Below are 21,000 nucleotides of genomic sequence, written 5' to 3'. Positions count from 1 at the left end.
AAAATCGGGAAATAGCAGTGATCAGGAAATACATTTCATTAGCAGAGAAAAGGCCAAGAGAAACAAAGTACACCACCAGTGGCTTTGGGGACAGGCAAAGCAGTATCTCAAGACAAATAGGTGTTGAATGTCAACATACACATTCCACATAGTTCCCTCTGCTTAGCAGGGGCTGAGTCTGGTATCTCGTAGGACTATTTCCCAGCTGGTGTTCTTCAGTAATTTTTTTTTTCCTTTTTTTCATGGTCATTTATCTATGTATTGCAAAGTAGAGTAAGAAGAGTAAAAAATCAGTTAAAACCAGGAAAGCTACATCTTCTTTCAAACCATCATTTAGTTAAATGGAATTGATATAAAATATTTGAAGATGAAACACACTAGTTGAAAAGAAAAAATCTGATACAAAGACACTCAGATGTTCAGTAGCAGTTTATACTCATCCAAATGACCCAGAGTGTATGAAACTTAAATGGGAACAAGTGGGTGACATTTTCTTTAGTTCAGCTCCTACTGGGAAAAAGAAAAAAGGAGTAGTCATACTCCTACACAGAAATCTCTTTCAAGTTGTTAGCCTCATGGTAAAGATTCAGCTGGAAGGAAAGTATGTGTCAGAGGCAAAGCAGAAGATTATCACTTACAAAAATATATCCCCAAAACAGAATAGTGACCCGCTGAGATCTACAACTAAATGTGCATCAGCCACAGAAAATTTTACTCCAGACGAGATTTTAATTATGTGAAATGTGAGGTTTAGCATGGTGCTAGAAGCCAACAGAGCACAGACTCAAACCTGGAAGACCTTCCGAAGGTAGCAGTACTAGCATACACACAGATGACATCTTTTACCTCTTCTGGTGTCTGCAATATGCAAAGCCTAAAAGACACGGATTGCTTCAAAGTGTTTATGAAACAAGTTCAGAAGCTTAAATATCAACCAACATCCATTGTAAAAGATACAGAAGAGCTTCTGTAAGATGAGAAATCTTTCTGAAGAGATATGAGAAAGGGATGTTATCATTATTTGCCAATATGATTGAATCACTGGCTGTAAGAATTAGGGGTCACAATCAGGATATTGTGAATGATTACAGTGAAAGCTACATTTCATTAGACTCAGATGTTATGCTGTACTATTTGGTGTCAGTGAAAGCTATTTCATTCTTTAGACTGGTCTTCTTCCAGGACAGAGACATTTTGGGATACGAGGTTTATAAAACTGAAATCAAACTGTAGTGCTCCTACGATAAGTTAAGGGATAGCCACGTAGAGAATATCCTTCACTTGCATTCAGCAGCTACAGTTTACAAAGTTTGGGGAAGGCAAGGGGAGATACCCAAGTCTTCCAGAAGGAGGCTTGAGAGTCCCTCACTTGGGTAACAAGGAAGGACGGCACAGCCTTTGAAGAAGTTTAACTAGCAGCGGAAGACACCAAAGTTTGCTAGTGGAAGTTGAGTGGCATGAAACTGGAAAAATAATGCTCTGGTTAAAGAAAAACCCGACTTCTTTCCGTTGTGAAGGTAGATCAAGTTATGAAAAGGATTTCAAAGCTGTGGTTTCTTACAATAGCAGGGCAGGTAATGAGATAACCCAACAGGTTCTTTCCAATTCCCTGAGCCTCAGGACTTCAGTGCAAAGTATCTTTCTTGGGTTGAAGGGAACCTGGAATCAAGTCTCAGAGAAAGTGACGACCAGCACAAACCTCCTCTCACTCTAAATGCAAAGTGGACTTCCTTTGACTTCAACTTCTCTAAACAACTCAAAGCACAGCTGTGTGTTGTGTTTATTTTTAACGTATATGTTATGCCATATAACTCATTTTCCACTGGGCACGTCAAGAGAGCGAAAAAACCACACACTGTAAAGGCTGGTTATATCTTGTACTGCTAGAAAGCACTAGAAAGTATATGCAACTCTGGAATAATATAGGTCAATATATGATAATTTTTATGAACTTCTCTTACAAAATTAATACATTTTGGAAAATTCCTGGTATTAATGTGAATTCATATGTTTGGAAGTAAATGTTGCTAGTGACCTGGGTTTCAGAACAGACAGCCCTTGAACTCCGACCCCCAGGTCTTCCAGATTCCTCACTATAGAAGCAGGTATTGAAATTGCCAGAGAATTTCACCCAAGGTCCAGAAATACTTAATCTCGTTTACCTCATAGATTTCGAACATCTGAATTTTTACCAACTACAACTTTTCGCAGGTTCATGGAAAATGCTGACGTGCTAATGTCTTAATGTGGAAGAATGACATTTCAAAACATGGGTATTTCCCATCAAGTGGAAACTCAAGGTTTTAACCACTTTATTTAGAAAACCGCAAATCTTTCTATACTAAATTATTTCCACTTATCTTAAGATCAGAACACTATCTGACAAAGTAAACCATACGTAAAGAGCACACATTTATTTTCCTAAATTGCTTTCCTCAAAAGTGAATGGAAAGAGATTCTGGAGAAGATTTTCAAGCATGGCTGCTTAAATATAGACTCTTAGGCCCAAATATAGGAGCTTAAATGAATGCTCTCATTTTCAGAATTGCTGAGATCCTATAAAGTTAGTAAAATGAAAAGAAGTCAGTAATTTTAAAAGTCAGGCTATGAATTTAGGAGCCTATTCCGAGGTACTCGTTCCTATATTATTTGGTTTTTATCATGATGCCTTATTTTCACATTTCAAAACTCCTTATTCTTCATCAGAGTGTTGATCTGCTTGCTCAAGCATTTGTGGCCCATTCTTTTCGAATAGCCACTGCCACAGAGTTAAATACAAAAATCTACAATTGAAAAAGGGAGTAGTGAACCAAGACTCACTCTTCCCTTCTGTATTATTCCATAGCTCAATTGTTAGCAATTCAAAAAGCAGCTGCTTGGTTGCACAGTTCTCTCTCTGCAACAGAGGAATTTTATTTTCTAAGAATATAAAAAGGTCAGTAGCCCAGGGGGTTTATTTCCAAAACCTATACTTTATTAAGGGAAGCACAACAAGGTAATACCTTTTATATCTGTAACAAATGGTTACGAGAACTTCAAACAGAAATTATAACAGGCAGCTTGGGAAATTTTTTTTTTTTCCTAATGCCCATATGACAATCCCTCTCTCATACAGGGAGAATGTTAATGTGAAAATCATTACAGATTTTTCAGAACCTTTCACATTCAGTATTGACTAAAATGCTCCCCAAACTATTGGAGAGATCTTAAAGATGCACTAGCTGCCTCATTCAGGGATCTTCTTGTTTTGTGTTAACTTATAGAAGCACTTTGGGAAATAATAAGAGATTTCATGGGTGGATTTTTTTTTTAAACATTGCTTTCTCCATTACGCCTCCATTGTTAGGACTGCTAGAAAATACAAATAGAAGTGTGTGTTACTGATGCACTTATATGGATCAGAGAAACCAGTTCATGCTTTATAGTTTTTGCCAGAAGAATCTCCCACAGAATAGACTGACATGTTAGAAAAGTTGGAAACAATGACAGAGGTTTTAAATTCTCAAATTAACTCCATTAAGGCAAAGTGGTCTCCATGGAATACAGCCATTAGATTACATAAGCTTTAATTACCAGCCAGTGTTGACTTGTGACTCTTACTTGGAAATTACATGTCATCCTTTTTATTTAATTTAGACTTTCATTTGCTTTGCCTTATTCCACTTGTTCTAAGAAAAAAAAAGTTTATTATTCATACAGCAATCTATAACACAGTCTTACTTAGACATATGCTTAACTTTAAGGTTAGAAGCAGCCTTCTTAAAGCACAAAGGCTACTTTGTATTAGAAAGCATTTGTCTAGTTCACTGGTTTTGTTTACGCTACAAAACCCCACCACCATTACTATGCCACTATTGCTGTAGGATAGATGGATGGAGCGTACAGCTAAAGAAGTAATCATGATGACTTCTCCAAAGGAGAAAGACTAACATAGGGAAAAAAAGCCAAAAAAAAAAAAAAAAAGCCAAAAAAAAGAGCCAGTATTAGCTGGCACAAAAGAGAAGTTAATTTTTCACAGATTCTCAGGTTGACCTAACTGCCAGCGACATGTTATAATTGTGTAATTTGGGCCTTTCTTTATTCCCAAATGAAACATGGTATTTAGCAAGTCTTTGGAAAAGAGTACATTAAAAATCATTTTAGCTCTTACTCAAGTTAAGACTTACCTAAGCAGAGACAGTAATGATCTTTGCCATATGAAACTATAACTCGTGGGCTGTTTCTGTGGCAATCTAAGCTTTACAATTTTCAGAAATGGAGTGAAACATTGAAAATGACCAATGTAACTTGGACTAGTAGTTGCAAAAGTTTCAAGGAGAGTTATTAGCCACAGGACACCACTTCAGTTTTGAAAAAGAAATGCAGATGCTTTTGCATACTACTATATGCACCGTTTCCAAAAGCACTTGCATTTCATTTTGCCTGTTTGACCCAACATCTTTAATTTTTAGTGTTTTGCTTCAGAAAACCAAAAGTTAAGTTGCGCTTAGGACACAGTGATATGAGCTTGGCTCAGAGAGAATTTTTTTTTACCCCTGCAACAGATTTATAAAATCTGTCATAATTAGGAACTAGATGCCCAAGAGAAGAAAGCAGGAAAGTTGCAGACTAGGACTAAGCATTCATTCTAGAAGCCTCCCTCTGTGCAGCTCTGCCAATGCATATTTATCAGACTCTGCAAACCCTGCACTACCCCAGCTCTGCTGAGTCTCCTCCTGAGAACAGACTGTCAGTCATGTCAAACTGGGTGTTAAAAACTGCTGGGATTTTGTGGCTTGAGCATATGTTTTCTAAAGACAAAACTGGAATCAAGCTCCTTTTCCATTGGGAATGAAACACACTTCTGAACTATGATATTCTGATAAAGAATCCACCACACCGCCCCTTTCCCCTCCTCTTCTCATTCTCTGGAACCTGAAGACAGATACAGTTTCTCAAATGGTTTGAACAAGGAACTTGCCTAAGTCTCATGACAGATATGGTATGACTAGAATCAGAAACTTGCTTTTTTAGACCTGTGGAGAGCTGAAATGTTCCATATGCAGGATTTGCTGTACATTCATGCAAGAGAGAAGAGACAGCACACTCCATCTATAGAAACTCCTGTAGTTTTTATTCTTAATGACCCAGCTCCCCTGCTGTTTCATGTCTCTCTATCTAGCACTCTAGCTCAAAGTTGGGGGTATAACAAATATGTTAATGCATGGAGGGAGGATGATTAGATTGACATGGCCTCCTTTCCTCAGAACTTTTCTGTTAGAGAAGTAGGGATTCCCTACACAAGTAGGGAATTTAGGTACCTCTTTTTGTATCAAAATGCACAGCTAAAACATGTTTTAATTACTAACCTAGATGGAAATGCTAATAAAAGCACGTGACATCTCCATGAATTCCAGATTCACTGAAATCAGTGCTCTTACAACAAAAACCAAGTGAAGTACAGCAGGAACAGGCGAGGGTATTAAGTGTGGTTGCTTTGAGGGGCCAGTTGTTTAACCAGCAGATTGTATTCAGGATGTTGCAGGGCAGGATTGAGGTGTAACGCTACAGCTACCCAAGGAGAACCCACACTGTGCCTGGCTACACAGTAACAGCTGTGATTTCTACACAAGCATCTTTCAATTATACAATACACTCTCCTACACTCTTGTTACCAGCAAATTCTGCACCTGCTGTATCAAGTTCAGTTGAACATTGATCATCAGAAACTTCAAAAAAAGGAAGAAAATTCTCTTTGATGATATGTTTGGAGGCATGTTAATTCTGTTCTTGCAAAACTATATTTGAGATTGAATGTGGTGGTCCTACAAATGGAGAACCAGTAGCCTAACTTTAGAGATGAATATAGAACAAGCAAACTTCTTCACTGGAAACATATTGTCCTTTCAAATGCCTGTTTTGTTTGGCTTATTGGACAATGCCAGCTAGGATGCATTCCCTGATGTACATTTAGGGGTTAGAAGAAGAGACGTCTCTATGCCTGTTTTCAGTGATGATCCTCACATCGGATGGTGAACTTGCTACTGACATCATCCACTCCAATCACCTCCAACACTCCTAACTCATTCCTCCTAATGCAGTACCATGACCTGTCTCCATCCTTCATTCCTGCAACTAAATAGATCCTAGCAACTAAAAGAAGCCTTCTTTCCAATTATAATTTTTAAGTGCATGCTAGTCTCCAAGATAACATTGTTTGCACATGGCAACCAATGCAAGGAATCTTGGCTCTAAATCAATTTTCAGTTGAGGTTGTTGTTTGTTTGTTGTTTATTCTCCAGCCTTCTTCACCATTGCCACTCCAAAGACAATGGTACGGAAAGGAGGGTTTCCGAGGCACGGCCCTCTCCACATGTAGCCATAGCATCAACAGATGCTTAAGAAGCCTGTGGTTTCTCGAAGCTAAGGAGGAAATGTCTGTAAGAAGCTCTGTCTCTTCTTTGAGAACATCTTCCCTTTCTAGTGAAGAATTTAATGCTTAGTGAGAAAAGCTAGTTCTAGGCAGGAATGGACTTAGATTTGTCTTTAAGTACGTTTTGAGCAAACAAGCGAGATGATAGGTTATCTTGAATGTAACTAACTGTACTAAAGTTTCATTAGCTATATTGGATTTTATCTTGATCACCTCTGCTGAGCCAGATAAATCCTTTGAGATGAGCAGTACTGCTAGCCAAACAGCTAATACGGTCTTGACAAGGGCAGAATCCACCAGACTTAGAAATACCAATGTTAATTCCCTTTGTTTTGATTTCATGCTTTTAATTAGATATATTTCCAAATTACATAATTCTGCCTTTATAATGGCAGAATTGTTTATAACTTTGCTAATTGCTCAGATGAGTGGCTTATGTAAAACAGGGACACTTCCTTTAACACAAAAAGAGACTGTTTAAACCTTTGAGCTGTGAGATTCCTATTATTTACAGAACATTTGGAAACATACAGATTAGAGTCTTCTCAAAATGGATGCAAGTACTAGGAGGAAAAAAAAGCAAGAAGCTAACTACTAGGATAACTCATGTCACCATAAAAATGTGTATTTGCAAGAGATCTCTTAAAAACAACAATCGAAATAGACAAAACGCCCCATATCCTTGCAATATAAAGCCAGTTTACACTGAATAATTCAGAAGTCTAATGGAAATAGATATAGTTTTAAAATTTAACAGGATTTTAACATTCAGAAAAAATCTGCACAGAGCATGATACAGGTTTTCACTGTTGTTTTGCTTTTATTATGTCTATTTTAGCATTGTTTTTCTGCTCCTAGCCCTCATCTAACATGAATATGCTACTTCTGGAAAGACTCATAAAGGCTATGTGTTTGTAGTGAAAGTTGCTCTCGTATTTTGGAGAATTTCCTCTCTCCGTCTGCACTCTAGCCAACCTCTTAAGTACTGAGTCTTTTTCCACATTGTACAAGGCGAGCATTTGCATTCTTTTACAAAGCTTACCAAAAATGGGTAAAAGTTTAAATGGTGTTCTGAAACCACCATAAGGGAGTGATTACTAAGACTGTTCCAGCAGAGGACTGGAGGCAAATGTAAGGAACAGGGTGGAGGACTTGAATGCCCCACTCCAGCTTGCCATAAGAAGACACTAGCACATGACATGAATGAGAGTCATCCTCCCTGCTATAAAATTATCACTCATTATAAAGCAGTGTATTGAAACTATCATCTCCTTAGTAAACTCTTTATACTCTGTGCATGTTTTATTAGTCTATTTGTCCTGTTCGAGTCAAACAGGCTGATGACTTCCCTATTTCAATCTACTTCCTGCAACACTGTTGGGTAACATCTCTGAGAGACATTACTAAACTGAACAAGGGATATACACGTATGCCCACACACAGTGTAATACCATTTCTCTTTTTCTGGAGGTGCTGTTTATTGAGGGAATTGGTTATTTTATCTTCATTGTACATTTACACCTCTCAATTTTGGGATCTAACTGTGCTCCATGTGCTAAAACCAGGTTGTAAAGCCTTCTGAGGGGCTGCAAGTAGCCCTTCCAAAGCCAGAATAAATAATCTGACTTTAATGAAATAAGATTGACTATAGTAACAGGTTTACTTCAAAAAATAAATGTCTAAATGGGAAGCTGGGATAGTCAAGCAATCAGTGTGTATTTATGTGTATGGCTTTCAAATTACCATCTACACTTGTGCCATAATCTGATACCAGAAACAGGCTAAATTAATACAATGCTGTTATTACTATTATTATTATTTTACAACGTTCAGGAATGTACAGATGCTTTACAGTACAGATGGAGACTGTCCTTGTTGCCACAATGCAACAGGGGTAACAGGTGGATCTCTGATCCCTCTGATTCACTGTAGAAATCTTTACACAGGTGAATCTGTTTGTGGAAGCATAAATTTCATGCTTCCTTCCTTCCTTCCTTCCACAGAAAAAGCAACCATGGCAGGGAACCTGGCTTTCTTTTGAAGTAAGAGAATAAATGTAAAAAGAGTTTACTTAGCCATAATCAGATGTACAATATACAAGAAAAGAAAGCTACCTTTACCTGTGAAATAAGACAGACTTGACAAGTGTGACAACATCCCGACTGGCATTGTACCCTGCACAAACAATGGCAACGTGGATGGTCTGTGGGAGAAAAAGAACAAAAAGAACAAAAATTAAAGCCTGTTTCTGCATTCCATCGTTCATTGAGGAGAGCACATACATGACAGTGCTATTATTTAGTGCAGCAATTGTTAAAGATTTGAGTGGGCATTTTGCAGCTGTTTGCAGCCCACTTGAGGCAGTTTGTTAAAAACTACTTAATTGAGTTATAACACCATCATCATTCCAAAGTCATTACTATCCCTCAATTACATCAGATGTCTGAACAGAATTGCATTTATTAGCTAAGAGCATATGTGTGCGCGTATGTACACACAAACACTCCCATTTAGCAGCACACAAAATTCTGAGTATGCAAACATGCAGACACTTTAACCTTCTGAACTGAAGCTTGAAATTAAGTCTGATAATTAGAAGCAGATACGTTCTTAGAAATTTTGCATTATTTCCATTTTAATGACAGCTACGAAGGAGATAGTAAGCAAGCTCTGATGGATGACCATGAGTGGGAACATTGGTTTGCCAGGGGCTGGGTGCATCCCAATGATAAGACAGGACACGAGCTGTGAAGGCAGGCAGTCACTTCCCTGCCTGTCACTACCAGTATGGGCCGTACTGGGCAGTGTTAATGTGAAGTTAAATACAAACCCCCCACACACATTCTCCCCACTCCAGCATCGTGGTAAATCATCACTTATTCTGTGCCTTCTTGCCTCCCTTTTAATATGAGGCAGAGGTTTACTCATCTCTTCAAGAGGAAAGGGAAAATTGAAACAGCGCTACTAGTCATTATTATTAAGGTAGTAAGTAATAATTTGGAAGATGCTGCTAAGTTACTCTGGTTTTAAAATTAGCCATTGCTATTCCCTGGGGACAAAAGAAAATTAATCTTAGCAAGTTTTGACTCCAGCGACTGTATTTTTCTCTTTCTTAGTGGTCACAGAAATGAAGGAGAGTTCACCACGCTGGCAGCACAAAGCTGTGATTGGGGACACAGCTGTGAAACTGCAGGGAAGCCTCATTTGGCTTCCATTTGAAGCTTGGTTAGCTGGTTTCTCACACACATAGCTCTCATTTTCCACTGAACGCCCACTACGCAGAGAACAAATGAGGAATTCTGACTCCTCACATAGTGATAGATTCCCAAAGTCTGGCTTGTAACAGAAGCAGATTTACACAAGAGGTGGCATGTGTTGGGCATGTCTAAAGAGTCCACAGCCCCATCCATTAACATTGCCTGGTACAGGGCACAATTTGGATCATATAATTGCAAGTGGCTGTGCCATTGTGCAACCCTCACATGAACATCGCAGCTCCCTCCAGCCCTAGTGTGCCTCACAAGCTGAGGCACATTGAAGATCTGAGGTTTTAAGAGGACTTGAATTAATAAGGCAACTGTCTGTCCAGAGAGGTGTGAGAAAGAAAAGATACTGCCGTATGTTTTGGCAACAGATCTGTGAGGTATTCAGCACTTTAAACTTATGTTAAAGTGAATGGGAGTTGAGCATGCTCAGTACTTTGCAAAAATTGATTGTGTTTCTCTCTTGTGGTAACAATAGGGGAGAACCGAGGCTGCTTATTATTGACTTTTATTGCAGCAGGGGTTTGTACCATACTTATGGGCACAGGTTCCTGTGGGTGCACAGATTCCTGACACCGCACGCAATGCCTCCTCTCTGGTTGCCACCTGGTCTTTCTCAGGCTTTTGGAAGACCTAAGATTCTTCCCTTCAATATAAATTAAAATCAAATTAACTGAGAATAGTTTCATGCCTGCTTTAAACACTTCACCTGAAGACACTGGACCAGACACAAACATGTTATGGGTTTTGACAGAATAGCACTGTCATATCACTGTCAACATCATGTTATGCTACCTCTATTTGCCAGAAAAGCTCTCCTCACAGCCTCTCTCTCCACTTCAGTACTCTCCTCAAACTCAGAGTTCATTCTGTCAAGGACTTGCCCACATCTGTTCTCCTTTTCCTAAATAAGTTTGTTTCAAAATTAAAGGCATGCTTTCCTCCCTGTTTTCTAGCAGGTGCTGTTGCCTTGCACACTGTTTCAGCCAGGGCACAGTGAGAAAACAGCACTTGCTGCTCTTCTGAATGTCCTTCCCCAGTTCCGAGACACAGGCATCCATATACCTTCTGCTCAGCCTCTCTGCCGTGTTTGATACTAGTATCACTTCTATTCCTGCCTGCGATCAGCTATAGGAGACAGCAATAATCCTCAAAGAGAATAGAAACCTAGTACTTTTTTTCTATGTTTTTTTGCCCACAGCATGCTGCAAGAGTCAGTCTGTTCCCCTCCTTTCCTTGATTCACTTTCCTCTCCCCCATTGTTCAACTGTTAAACAAAGTCAGTGGGAAAACAGATAAGTCAACATGAGGTCATCAACCTGAACTGTCTGCAGATGTTTGCATCCTAACGAAAAAAGTTTATTTCCAGTTTTCTCCACGCTTGTTCCAAATGCATGTTTGGATAGAGAGCAGCTGGCTGTAGCCAAATCCTGGCAAGACAGGGCAATAGTGGCTGGAAGAAGGAAGCACTTCAAAGAACGTACATCCTCATGAGTATACTACTGTAAGCATTAGCTCCCAGCTTATGAAACTGGTCAGCAGCATCACAGCTCTCTCAAACTCCTCATTTCCATCTGCAGATGGCTAGAAGATTGCATCTGCATCCCACCAGAACTGGCCACTGGGATTCACACAACCTTCGAACTCAATGACTCCAGCTAACACTGAGGAGTGAAGCCACAGAAGCAAAGAATGCTCCAACTTCCACAATATGCGGCAGCTTGTCTGCTTGGTTCAACATGTCCCTCCAAACATCTCACACCAAGGCTCTGCGTGCTGCACCTGCTCCTCACTGTTTACAATCCATAATAATTCTAGTTGTCAAACTCTAGCCTGGATATTCAGAAGTCACTGCGGGACTAAACTGAGCTCCTTGAAAGTGTCCATCCTCCTACAATGCTCTTTTTAAATGGGCCAATAGACATGTTCATCACTAGTAGACGTTGCAAGAAGTCTGGACAGGCCATTCACTGGAGCTGCTTTTAGACAATGGAACTCATTGATTAAATGATGATACGTCTTGCTTTCCAGACTCAGTGCATTCTTCCTCTGTTTATACATACTGATATGAATAGATATCAAAACACTATGGAAGTCACACTGTTATTCTTACAGGTTGGGGATCAGGGACACAAAGAAAACTATTTTTGATTTTAAATAGTTTAGGGAGCACTCAGGCCCAGGTACTTCAAGGCATTTAAGGAAGTTAAGCTTCTTTAAGAAAGGGAGTTTAAATAATACCAAGATGCATGCTAACATAGTTTAGAAACCATTACTTTAGCCACTACAGACCAGGAAAAGCTGTTTCTGAAAGCAGTATTTCATGTAAGTCCTTTCTGGGGTAATATTAACGGGAAGAAAATATCCAAAATCACATGAAGAACTTAGATCCCATGCTGATGAGCAGTATAAGGTGCCTAGATAAACAGATGTTATATTTCTTCCTCCTCAGGCTAATTTTTGGAATGGTGAAGTAATGAGCTTAACAAACTCTAATTAGTTCTTATAGCTAAAAATAATATTTGGTAAAGCATTTCACACTTCAATAATTTTCCAGTAGTACTAACCAGGCTTTCCATTGCAGTTACTTAATTCTTCATAAACAATTGTCGAATGTGGTTAAGAGATATTAAAAGCATGTTAGAAAAATGTAAATAAATATGCTACAAATGGTTCCCCAAGGCAGGTAACAACTGCTTTTCCTGTGTTAGAGTGCTTAAGTTGGTGGGGACCTGTTATTTGTGGCTCTGGAGTACTACACCCTCAACCCTAGTGACCAACACTGTTGAGAATAGTAACAATACAAATATGCCTGTAAAAATGCTTCAAATGTTAAGTATTCTGCTAACCTACTAAATGCTATACTGCTAATTAACCATTTTCTAATTTATAATATCTTTTAAAATATTTATAAATGCACACTTAATTCAAACTAAATACCCAGCTTATGGAGGCACAAGCTGGAAAGAATCTGGGATAACATCATAAGAGTCATATAATTCTATTATCTTCCACCGGCATTATGGTCTCCTCCTGAAGCCTGTTATTTGTGCCTATGGCTGTGTAAGGACTACTCTTATTTCCAAGGTTGGTGTTAAAATTGTCTCCTACTGGGAAGGCATGACAGGGACCTGCTCCCTCCAGGGAGAAGGCCCTTGGCTGGAACTCTGATTTTTTTTCTTGCAATATAATGCTGGTCCATTTTATAATATCAGAAGAGATCTCCTGCGATGCAGCAGAGTAGGAAGCAGTGGCCGGAATGCAACAAACCCACTACTGTTCAATATAGATCACAATTATTATCACACAGATTATGCTTTATTAGAGATTTAATGCTCATTTACTGTAACTTCATTTTCAAATGTTTTAATCATCACTAAAGACAATCCCAAATTAGATTCTGCAGCGTTACCTTCAGTAAATCTCAAAGAACTGACCCAGTGAAATAATCAACCTATTCCTAGCTCTCATCATTTCCCCCAAAGCCCCAGTCGTCTTCTGAGGACCCTTGTCTTTTTATACCCAACTTGTTCACTCTTGCTGTGATACATTCCAGGTTCAGAGGCTAAAAAAGATTTAGTTTACACCTCTGAAACACTGAAAACAGAGGGTGAATGGAGTCAAGATACCACTCACACAACACAGAACCAGAATCTACAGTAACAGGATAAATGATGAGACCCCTGGCAAATCTGATAATAACGAAGTTTAATTTTAACTTCCATTGCTGTTACTGAATTACTGAGTGAATTCCTTAAGAAAAAGAAGAAAAAGCTATTTCGTTATCAAAATAGCGTGCAGTGAGATAGGGGGACAGCAAATAAAGTGAGGTTTTGTATTTTATATAACCATTGCCTCCAGCACAATGCTAAACCCCACTGAGCAAGTAAATTTATTGGCAAAACACGTTATAAACTGAAAGGCCACTTAAACTATTCCTCCTTTAAGCTGCTATTTTTGTGTCCCAAATTGGTTGGTATATTGAATGACCAAGAACTGAGATTCAGCTCATCACTCCCTGGCATGATAATAAGGGAGAAGTGAGGTTTGTTTATTGATGGCCTGAACATTCCCTTATTAAAAGAAATACCAAAATGCTCACAAGGAGGAAAATCAGACCCTCATTATCAGGAGGAGGGAATATGAAAAACAGGCTCCACCTTTTACCTCTCCTTAAAGGAGTGTTGGTTCCTTTCTTCCATGGTGATGGACAAAGATGTCCAACTGGAAAGCAGTAATTAATTTTGAAACAATATTTGATATTTGCCCATTAAATAGACTTTATCTAAAGAGATAATTAGGACTTTTTTTCTCTCCCACTTATTTTCTTTCAACTTTTATCTTCACAGTGGCAGAAAGCAAGATAAAAGGTGATATGGTATTACCCTCTTTCTAGAAATAAATGGAAGAAGTTATTTTTGATATCTTCACCAGCTGGGATTGGCACAAGGCCTTTAAGCAAGACTTTCTGTTTTTTGGGTCTATCTGTATTCAGAACTGTCATCATTCAGATGTCTGACAGCTAAATAGCTGGATGACATCCACAAAGCTACTGGCATAAAATGGGGAAAACCAAACCAAAACAACCTCCCAAAACCTTCTTAGAAACCGATCTCCTGTTCCCCGCAGCTAACCACTCTTCTTGTGCACAGCTCATGCAAAGCAGGTGGTTCCACAGTAGCACCCAGATACACTCCTGAAAGTGACTCAAATGCACACACTGGCTCAATAAGACACAATTTAATTAATGGTAAACCCTGTCCTGTTCTAGTACAGATGCACAAACAAAGGAATAAGGTTTTTCAAAGCACTGTAGTGCTTTTATTTAATTTAGAAACCCACAGGGTCAGTTTGCCACAGGTCTTTATCAGCACAGCTGTACTGAAGTCAGCTTGGAACAAGGCTTTGATTTTTACACCAGGCTTGGGGACACAAGAATGAAAAAGACAAAAAACTCCAATCAAATAATAAGTCAGAAAATATTCAGATGATTAAATGCTTTAAAGTTTTTAAAAAAAAAAATCAAAAAAGTTACACCCAGTAATCCTTTAAGAGCCTGGTTTCTGAGCAGAAAGTTTCAGGGGGAAGGAGATAGGGATCTGCAATGTCCTTAAAGGATCAGATCTATCCAGTTTTGTTTCTGGCAGGTTCCTTTTGTTTATTTACCTCACATTTTTCCACTGCTGGTTGCTGCCCGCACTCGGAACTGTTCCCCGCCACAATGCCAGCCCGCAGGCTCTCGCTGTCGCCCGTCCCCTCTTCCATGGAGTAGGTTTTGGAGTGATTGCCACGGTGGTGCGCGGGGCTGCGACTCTGTGCCAGGCTGAGCTGCTTGCGAAGCACGCGGTTCTCCTCCTCCACCTCCCGCATGCGGACTTCCAAGCTCTCCCGCTCCCGCTGGCTTGACGCCGTGTACCGAGGACTGTGGGGCTGGGATTCAAGTGGAGACAGCGACACTGGCTTCCCATCTGCCAGAGGAGGAAACAAAACATTTCTGTCAGAATACACTTTAAGCCACATTTCCCTTTAAAGTCAGCATTGTGAGGCAGGGGTGTGTTTCAAATACAGCCACGTTTTACGCAGACTTGGCACTCTGAGGCAATGCTTAGGTGCATGGTAACTTGGACAAACGCTGAAGTTTTATGAGCTACAGGTCCTACCGATTTTAAAACCACACTAAAAGATAAGCATGTGTTTCTTTTGTTCCAAATAGGGCCGCCTGCCAGTTTCCAGTCTGGGAAGACAGTCAAGAACAGAAGGATTTAATTCAAAGACAATTAATTTATAGTTAAATATATTTTAAAAATATATGCAAGACAAAATAATTTTCCTATTCCCCATTTCCTCCACAGTCAAGCTACAGCATTTTGGTTACCATTTTATGCCAAACAGTAGCCCCAGTTGATTCACATGTGAGGAGCAGATGGTTTTTATTCAGCAACACAATATTATGTGCTTACTGAGAAATAAGAGGTTCAGAAGGACAAGAAATATTCAATACACATGTGGGTCAATTTCTGTAAAGTATTTTGACTGAAAAAAACAACAAGGGAATTTTGAAAAAAAGTAAAATGGTTCAATTCAACATCTTTAACTGAAAAGTTATATTCCAGAAATATGAAAGACTTAATTTTCCCATTTTCAAAAGTATCTTCTCTGTTCAAAACAGGATTAAAAATGAGCTAGATATAAAGCACAAAAAAGATAAATTAACCAGAAACCAAGGTCCATTACGAAAGACAACAATTGCAACACATTCTACCATCACTTCCCAATATATTATTGCTACCAAATTTTAAGGAAGCAAATCAGGATGCAGCTGATGTGTTTTCAAAGGAGGCATGTTTTCACATAACTTTAATAAAGCTATATATATATATATATATATATATATGCAGAGTACAAATGCTTGAAAGTTGGTAAAAAACCCTCAGACCAAACAACTGTTCAAAAATGTTCAATTGAATTCAAATTGAAACAAAGCAAAAGACAGAGTTATCCACAGGGTCATAATTAGCAAGACATTCCTTTATAGTGAAGATACGTGAGAATCTTATACTAAGGTATTTCTCTGAAATAACTTTCTACCTGCACGTATTAAAAAAATGCTATTTAATAATTTTTCCAATGCAGAGAGTCCCTTTGGCTTTATCAAACAAGCACCAGCTTGAGTGGTTTAGAAAATGGAAATCATGCAGTTACTGTTTAGCAGTTCTCCTTAACAAGTACATTTCTCACCCTCTGACTCAAAACTATCTCCCTGCTATAAAGACTTGCTCATTGCTTGTTCCCTTCCATTGTTTCATATTTACATGAATGGTGAGCAGTCCTCTAAACTCAGTTCATGAAAAAATGGCTACCGAAATCAAAACCTCAATTCTAATTTCCATTGTTAAGCTATACAGGTGTACACACTTCCTGTTATCTACATAAAGAGCTATCCTGGTTTTAATACACCATGTGCATAGAGAATATCTTGCATTTGTTTGCAGACTTTCTCCTGCAAAAAATTACTAATTTATTATTTTTATCATTAGCAAAGCTATGGATAAATCTGAGCTTGGAAAACGTCTCAAGACAGATTCTGAAGTTTGGCCCCTAACATTTTAGAACTTGAACGCTCAAGCAAATAGTTATTAAAAATTAAATGCCTGATAATAAATAAAAATCAAAAGCCTGAAAATCATGGGTGCAACAGTCGAGAAATGTCAACATAAAGGACAGAGCCATGCTACAATTAGATGTGCAATGAAATACTAAATTAGCTTTCTCCATCCAGCTTGGAAGGCATGGAACTGAAATTGTGTTATTTCTCAGCTGCTGATACTCAAGCTAGGAGGACTAAAAATCATTTGGATCTGATTATATTGCATTCCTATTACTGGACAGCAAGAGTGTATTGTGTAGACACTCTCAGATAAAAAAAAAACAAACAGAACCTCTACTCCCTACACAACACCCAACCTGTGTTATCATCAGACATACAGTTACAATGCAAATCTAGCCAAAGGCTTCACTGGAAATCATAACTCTCTACTTGGTGAATATCCAGTATGACACAGATGTTACTTATTTCTTCCTATTCTCATCACTGGATTCTGCTACCTTCTCAAAGGTATCAGAAAATGTAGTAATATACAGAAGTAAATCTCAGAACATTCATAGAAATTTCAAAATATTGAAAAAATTTAGACGTCTAAGTATTCTATGGATATAAAATGTCACAAATCTTGCTTTCCTAAAATTAAAAATTAACAAAAAAAGATACCATTTTATACATCTGCACAATTGTAGCTATATTTATGAAAACAGCTGAACTGTTTCTACGCAACATTTAGAAGAAACATAACAGTCTGAGAAAGGGATTGAAAGAAAATATCACCTCACTGCCTCAGACTGGAAGTTGCAGCAACTAATGAGACCAGCTCAGTGTTTATGCAGCCTTAGCTTTAAATGCCAGTAAACTCCATTACTGCACTCATGTACGCTCAGTGGTACATATTTCTGCTGGTAAGTAAAAGGCAGCAAGGAAATCATGTCAGGAATTATACAACCAGCTAGCTGCTTCATCTGAAATATATAACTAGTTGAAATGTATTGATTTACTATAAAAATTATCCATGTTTTGTTACAAAGTCTTAAGTCCAAGACATTTTCTGGGATTTTCCTCAGAATTTGTACAGCTGGACAAGTCGTTGTGTTTTGTTACTAACATTGCTGATTATTCTCAGGTATATCTTGATGTATTTGGTATATTCGTAACACCCCAACTCCCTGCAGCAAATGATAATGTGACGATTCCAGGACCCATTTGAAATAAAAGTATAAAATCAAGAGTGAACTGAGTTTGATCTTCAGACTCAGAAATCAAATAATTTCTGTCACAAATATTGAGATGGTCTAGCTCATAATTTTTGCACATCTGAGGTTGGCAAGGCTGGCGGCAAGGTACTATTTGATTTAGTCCTATTACCAGACTTGATATGTGAAGGTATTTTTACTTCAGTGAACATACAGACCTGGCAAAAATCCTCTTGGGACCTACTGCCTAGTAAGCAAACACCAACACATGCTACCCTGATCTTCCTATCAGTTTTCAAGGCAATGCAAGGACTGTGTGTTTCACCTCATCTTTGAAGGAGGAGTAAGTGGACTAATGTAGGGGGCCACTAATATTTGATTGACTGTGTGTGCTGCTTGGTAGAAGAGTTAAACTGATTGCACTGCACTTGAGTTTTATAGTTTTAAGTAACTGGCAGAGTGCTCTGAGCTGATGTCTAGGCACTTTTTATCTAATCTAAATCAAAATAAAATAACATAACACATAACGAGGTCTGTGTGACTTTGGGACAAAAGATCTCCCAGGGAACACTGCAAGGAACATTGCTGTGCTCTGAAGCAAGCAGTACACTTTTGAATGGTGCAATAAATAATAATAAAGCTATTATTTTTTTATTCTTCATTTGGGGTTATTGCTCTATTTTTGCGCCTTGGCCATGTCAGATTAAATTTTTTTTTCTTTCTCTGTCAAGCCTTTTACTTCAGACTTTCTGTGCTAGTACAACTGTACCAAAGAAATAAAAATGACCTACAAAATTCCACTGTCCACAAAACAAAATCCAAATACAAACCTGAATAATTATTTCATGGTTGACAGCAGTCAATGACTTATCATCACAGTAGGTCCAACAATTCAGAAATCTTGACAATATGCAAGTTATGTATTCTATGGATTATTGAATGCTTCTGCATATATGGAGTCACCTGTATTTAAGGCAAGAGATTTCCTTAAACCTGACTTAAGCAGAGCACCTTAATCACAAAATCACAGAGTGGCAGGGGTTGGAAGGGACCTCTGGAGATCATCTAGTCCAACCCCCCTGCTAAAGCAGGATCACCTAGAGCAGGTTGCACAGGATCGCATCCAGGCAGGTTTTGAATCTCTCCAGAGAAGGAGACTCCACAACCTCTCTGGGCTCTGTCACCCTCAAATAAAGAAGTTTTCCTCATGTTCAGATGGAACTTCCTGTGTTTCAGTTTGTGCCTGTTGCCTCTGTCCTGTCACCGGGCACCACTGAAAAGAGTCTGGCCCCATCCTCCTGGCACCCGCCCTGTAGATATTTATAAGTATTGATGAGATCCCCTCTCAGTCTCCTCTTCTCCAGGCTAAACAGACCCAGCTCTCTCAGCCTTTCCTCATACGAGAGATGCACCAGTCCCCTAATCATCCTCATAGCCCTCCACTGGACTCTCTCCAGTAGTTCCCTGTCCTTCTTGAACTGGGGAGCCCAAAACTGGACTCAGAACTCACCAGGGCAGAGTAGAGGGGGAGGAGAACCTCCCTCGACCTGCTGGCCACGTTCTTCTCAATGCATCCCGGGATACCATTGGCCTTCTTGGCCACAAGGGCACGTTGCTGGCTCCTGGATAACTTGTTGTCCACCAGGACTCCCAGGTCCCTCTCCACAGCGCTGCTTCCCAGCAGGCCAACCCCTAACCTGTACTGTACAACACACTGGAAGAAATAAAGCCTATAGAAAGCAATCCAGCATAGTTTATTTGAAAGGCGAGGGAATGAAGCAGGGGAATTTTCTTACATACAAAACCTAAAGGATAAACACTAATATCAAGTTCCCTGTTTTGTAGTTATCAGACTTGGAGATGTGATGGTCCTTTTCAGTGATGTTGGAAGCTTCTTGGGGAAAGAGCCACAGAGAAAACAAAGTTTAACCAAAGTTAACTGCAGGGCTGGATAAGGAAGAAACCAGCAGAGTGTAGAAAAGAAAAAATCACTCTGATTCAGAGGAGAAGACAAGTGCAGAAGCAGGGATCCTGAGTTTCTCAGACGACCCTGATCTGAACTCAAATGCCTAAAATTTTGTTTGGAACTGAGGCAGGCAAATTTATTCAGCATGTTGTGGGATTTTTTTCCTTAATTTTTTACATTTCTTTTGCTATCTTAAGTGCTAGCTACTTGGTTTTTGGCATCTTTACAAGGTCTAGAGGTTCCTATGTGTTTTAGCTATTATTCATCCCCTGCCTAACAGAGTGTAATGCCTTTATAATGAATTAACTGATGACAGTGAATTCTAGGCTGCCTCTGAGATAAGAGGAAGTTATGCTGCTCACAGATAATGTTTCAGTCAGTCTGACTACAGATACAAGAAAACACCACTCCTCCATTTCATATCTGTTCACATTTGAAAATTTATATTATCAGTGCACCCTTTGAGGACTAGCAGTATAAAAATTTTAACCAAAAGCCAACATTCTGCAGAAAGAACTGGGATAGCAGGCAACCACCCTCGTGAATTTCCCCCTGTTAAGGCCACGAGAAAAATCATTTGAAGTTCATTCCACAATTATTTTTTTTTCCCCATAAAGACCATTGTAGAGAACTCCATGGACCCTAAAGGAAAAGAAAAATAAGAAGACTGCAGTCAGGACTACAGATATATAAAGGCTCTGTGTAAGCAGATAAACTATCCATTTCCTTTTGGAGATCTAGCTCAGCTTTAATCATCTAACACCTTAGTACTCTATGCACTTCTGCTCTGCTGGATGCTCTGGTAGGTATTGGTTATATGGGCAGCTATGAATGAAGTCCTTTTTCTTAATAGTTTGGTACTTTAAGATAGATGCCTCCATGAGTAGGTGCTAAGGTATCCCAAGGTGCCTATTCTCACACTCACCAAGGCATTTTTTCCTGAAGCCTTTTTGTGAATCACTGCAGTATGATCTCAGCTGGAAGTAGAAAACCTTGCCCAAATAACCATCTTAATAGTGGAATATAATCTAAGCCATTTACTCCAGATCTGTGAACAC

The 21,000-nt window shown here is 39.0% G+C and overlaps 1 protein-coding gene across 2 annotated transcripts in view; it reads right to left on the bottom strand.

The window, feature by feature from the left end:
- Nucleotides 1–21,000, bottom strand: part of LARGE1 (LARGE xylosyl- and glucuronyltransferase 1) — a 289,620-nt gene that overhangs the window by 134,599 nt on the left and 134,021 nt on the right. For both annotated transcript variants that reach the window (XR_008574184.1, XM_054804363.1), the window contains exons 4-5: nucleotides 14,842–15,143; nucleotides 8,533–8,615 (exon numbers count right to left, since the gene is read on the bottom strand). Coding sequence is in view for 1 of the 2 variants with exons in the window: in XM_054804363.1 (XP_054660338.1) it covers nucleotides 8,533–8,615; nucleotides 14,842–15,143 (385 nt within the window). In the remaining variant the exon portion in view is untranslated. The remainder of the gene's footprint in view (nucleotides 1–8,532; nucleotides 8,616–14,841; nucleotides 15,144–21,000) is intronic.

Source organism: Grus americana, chromosome 1 (genome assembly GCF_028858705.1).
Source record: "Grus americana isolate bGruAme1 chromosome 1, bGruAme1.mat, whole genome shotgun sequence".
NCBI lineage: Eukaryota > Metazoa > Chordata > Aves > Gruiformes > Gruidae > Grus > Grus americana.
Note: the sequence above shows the minus strand (reverse complement) of the source record. Positions and strands in the feature narration are given on the sequence as shown.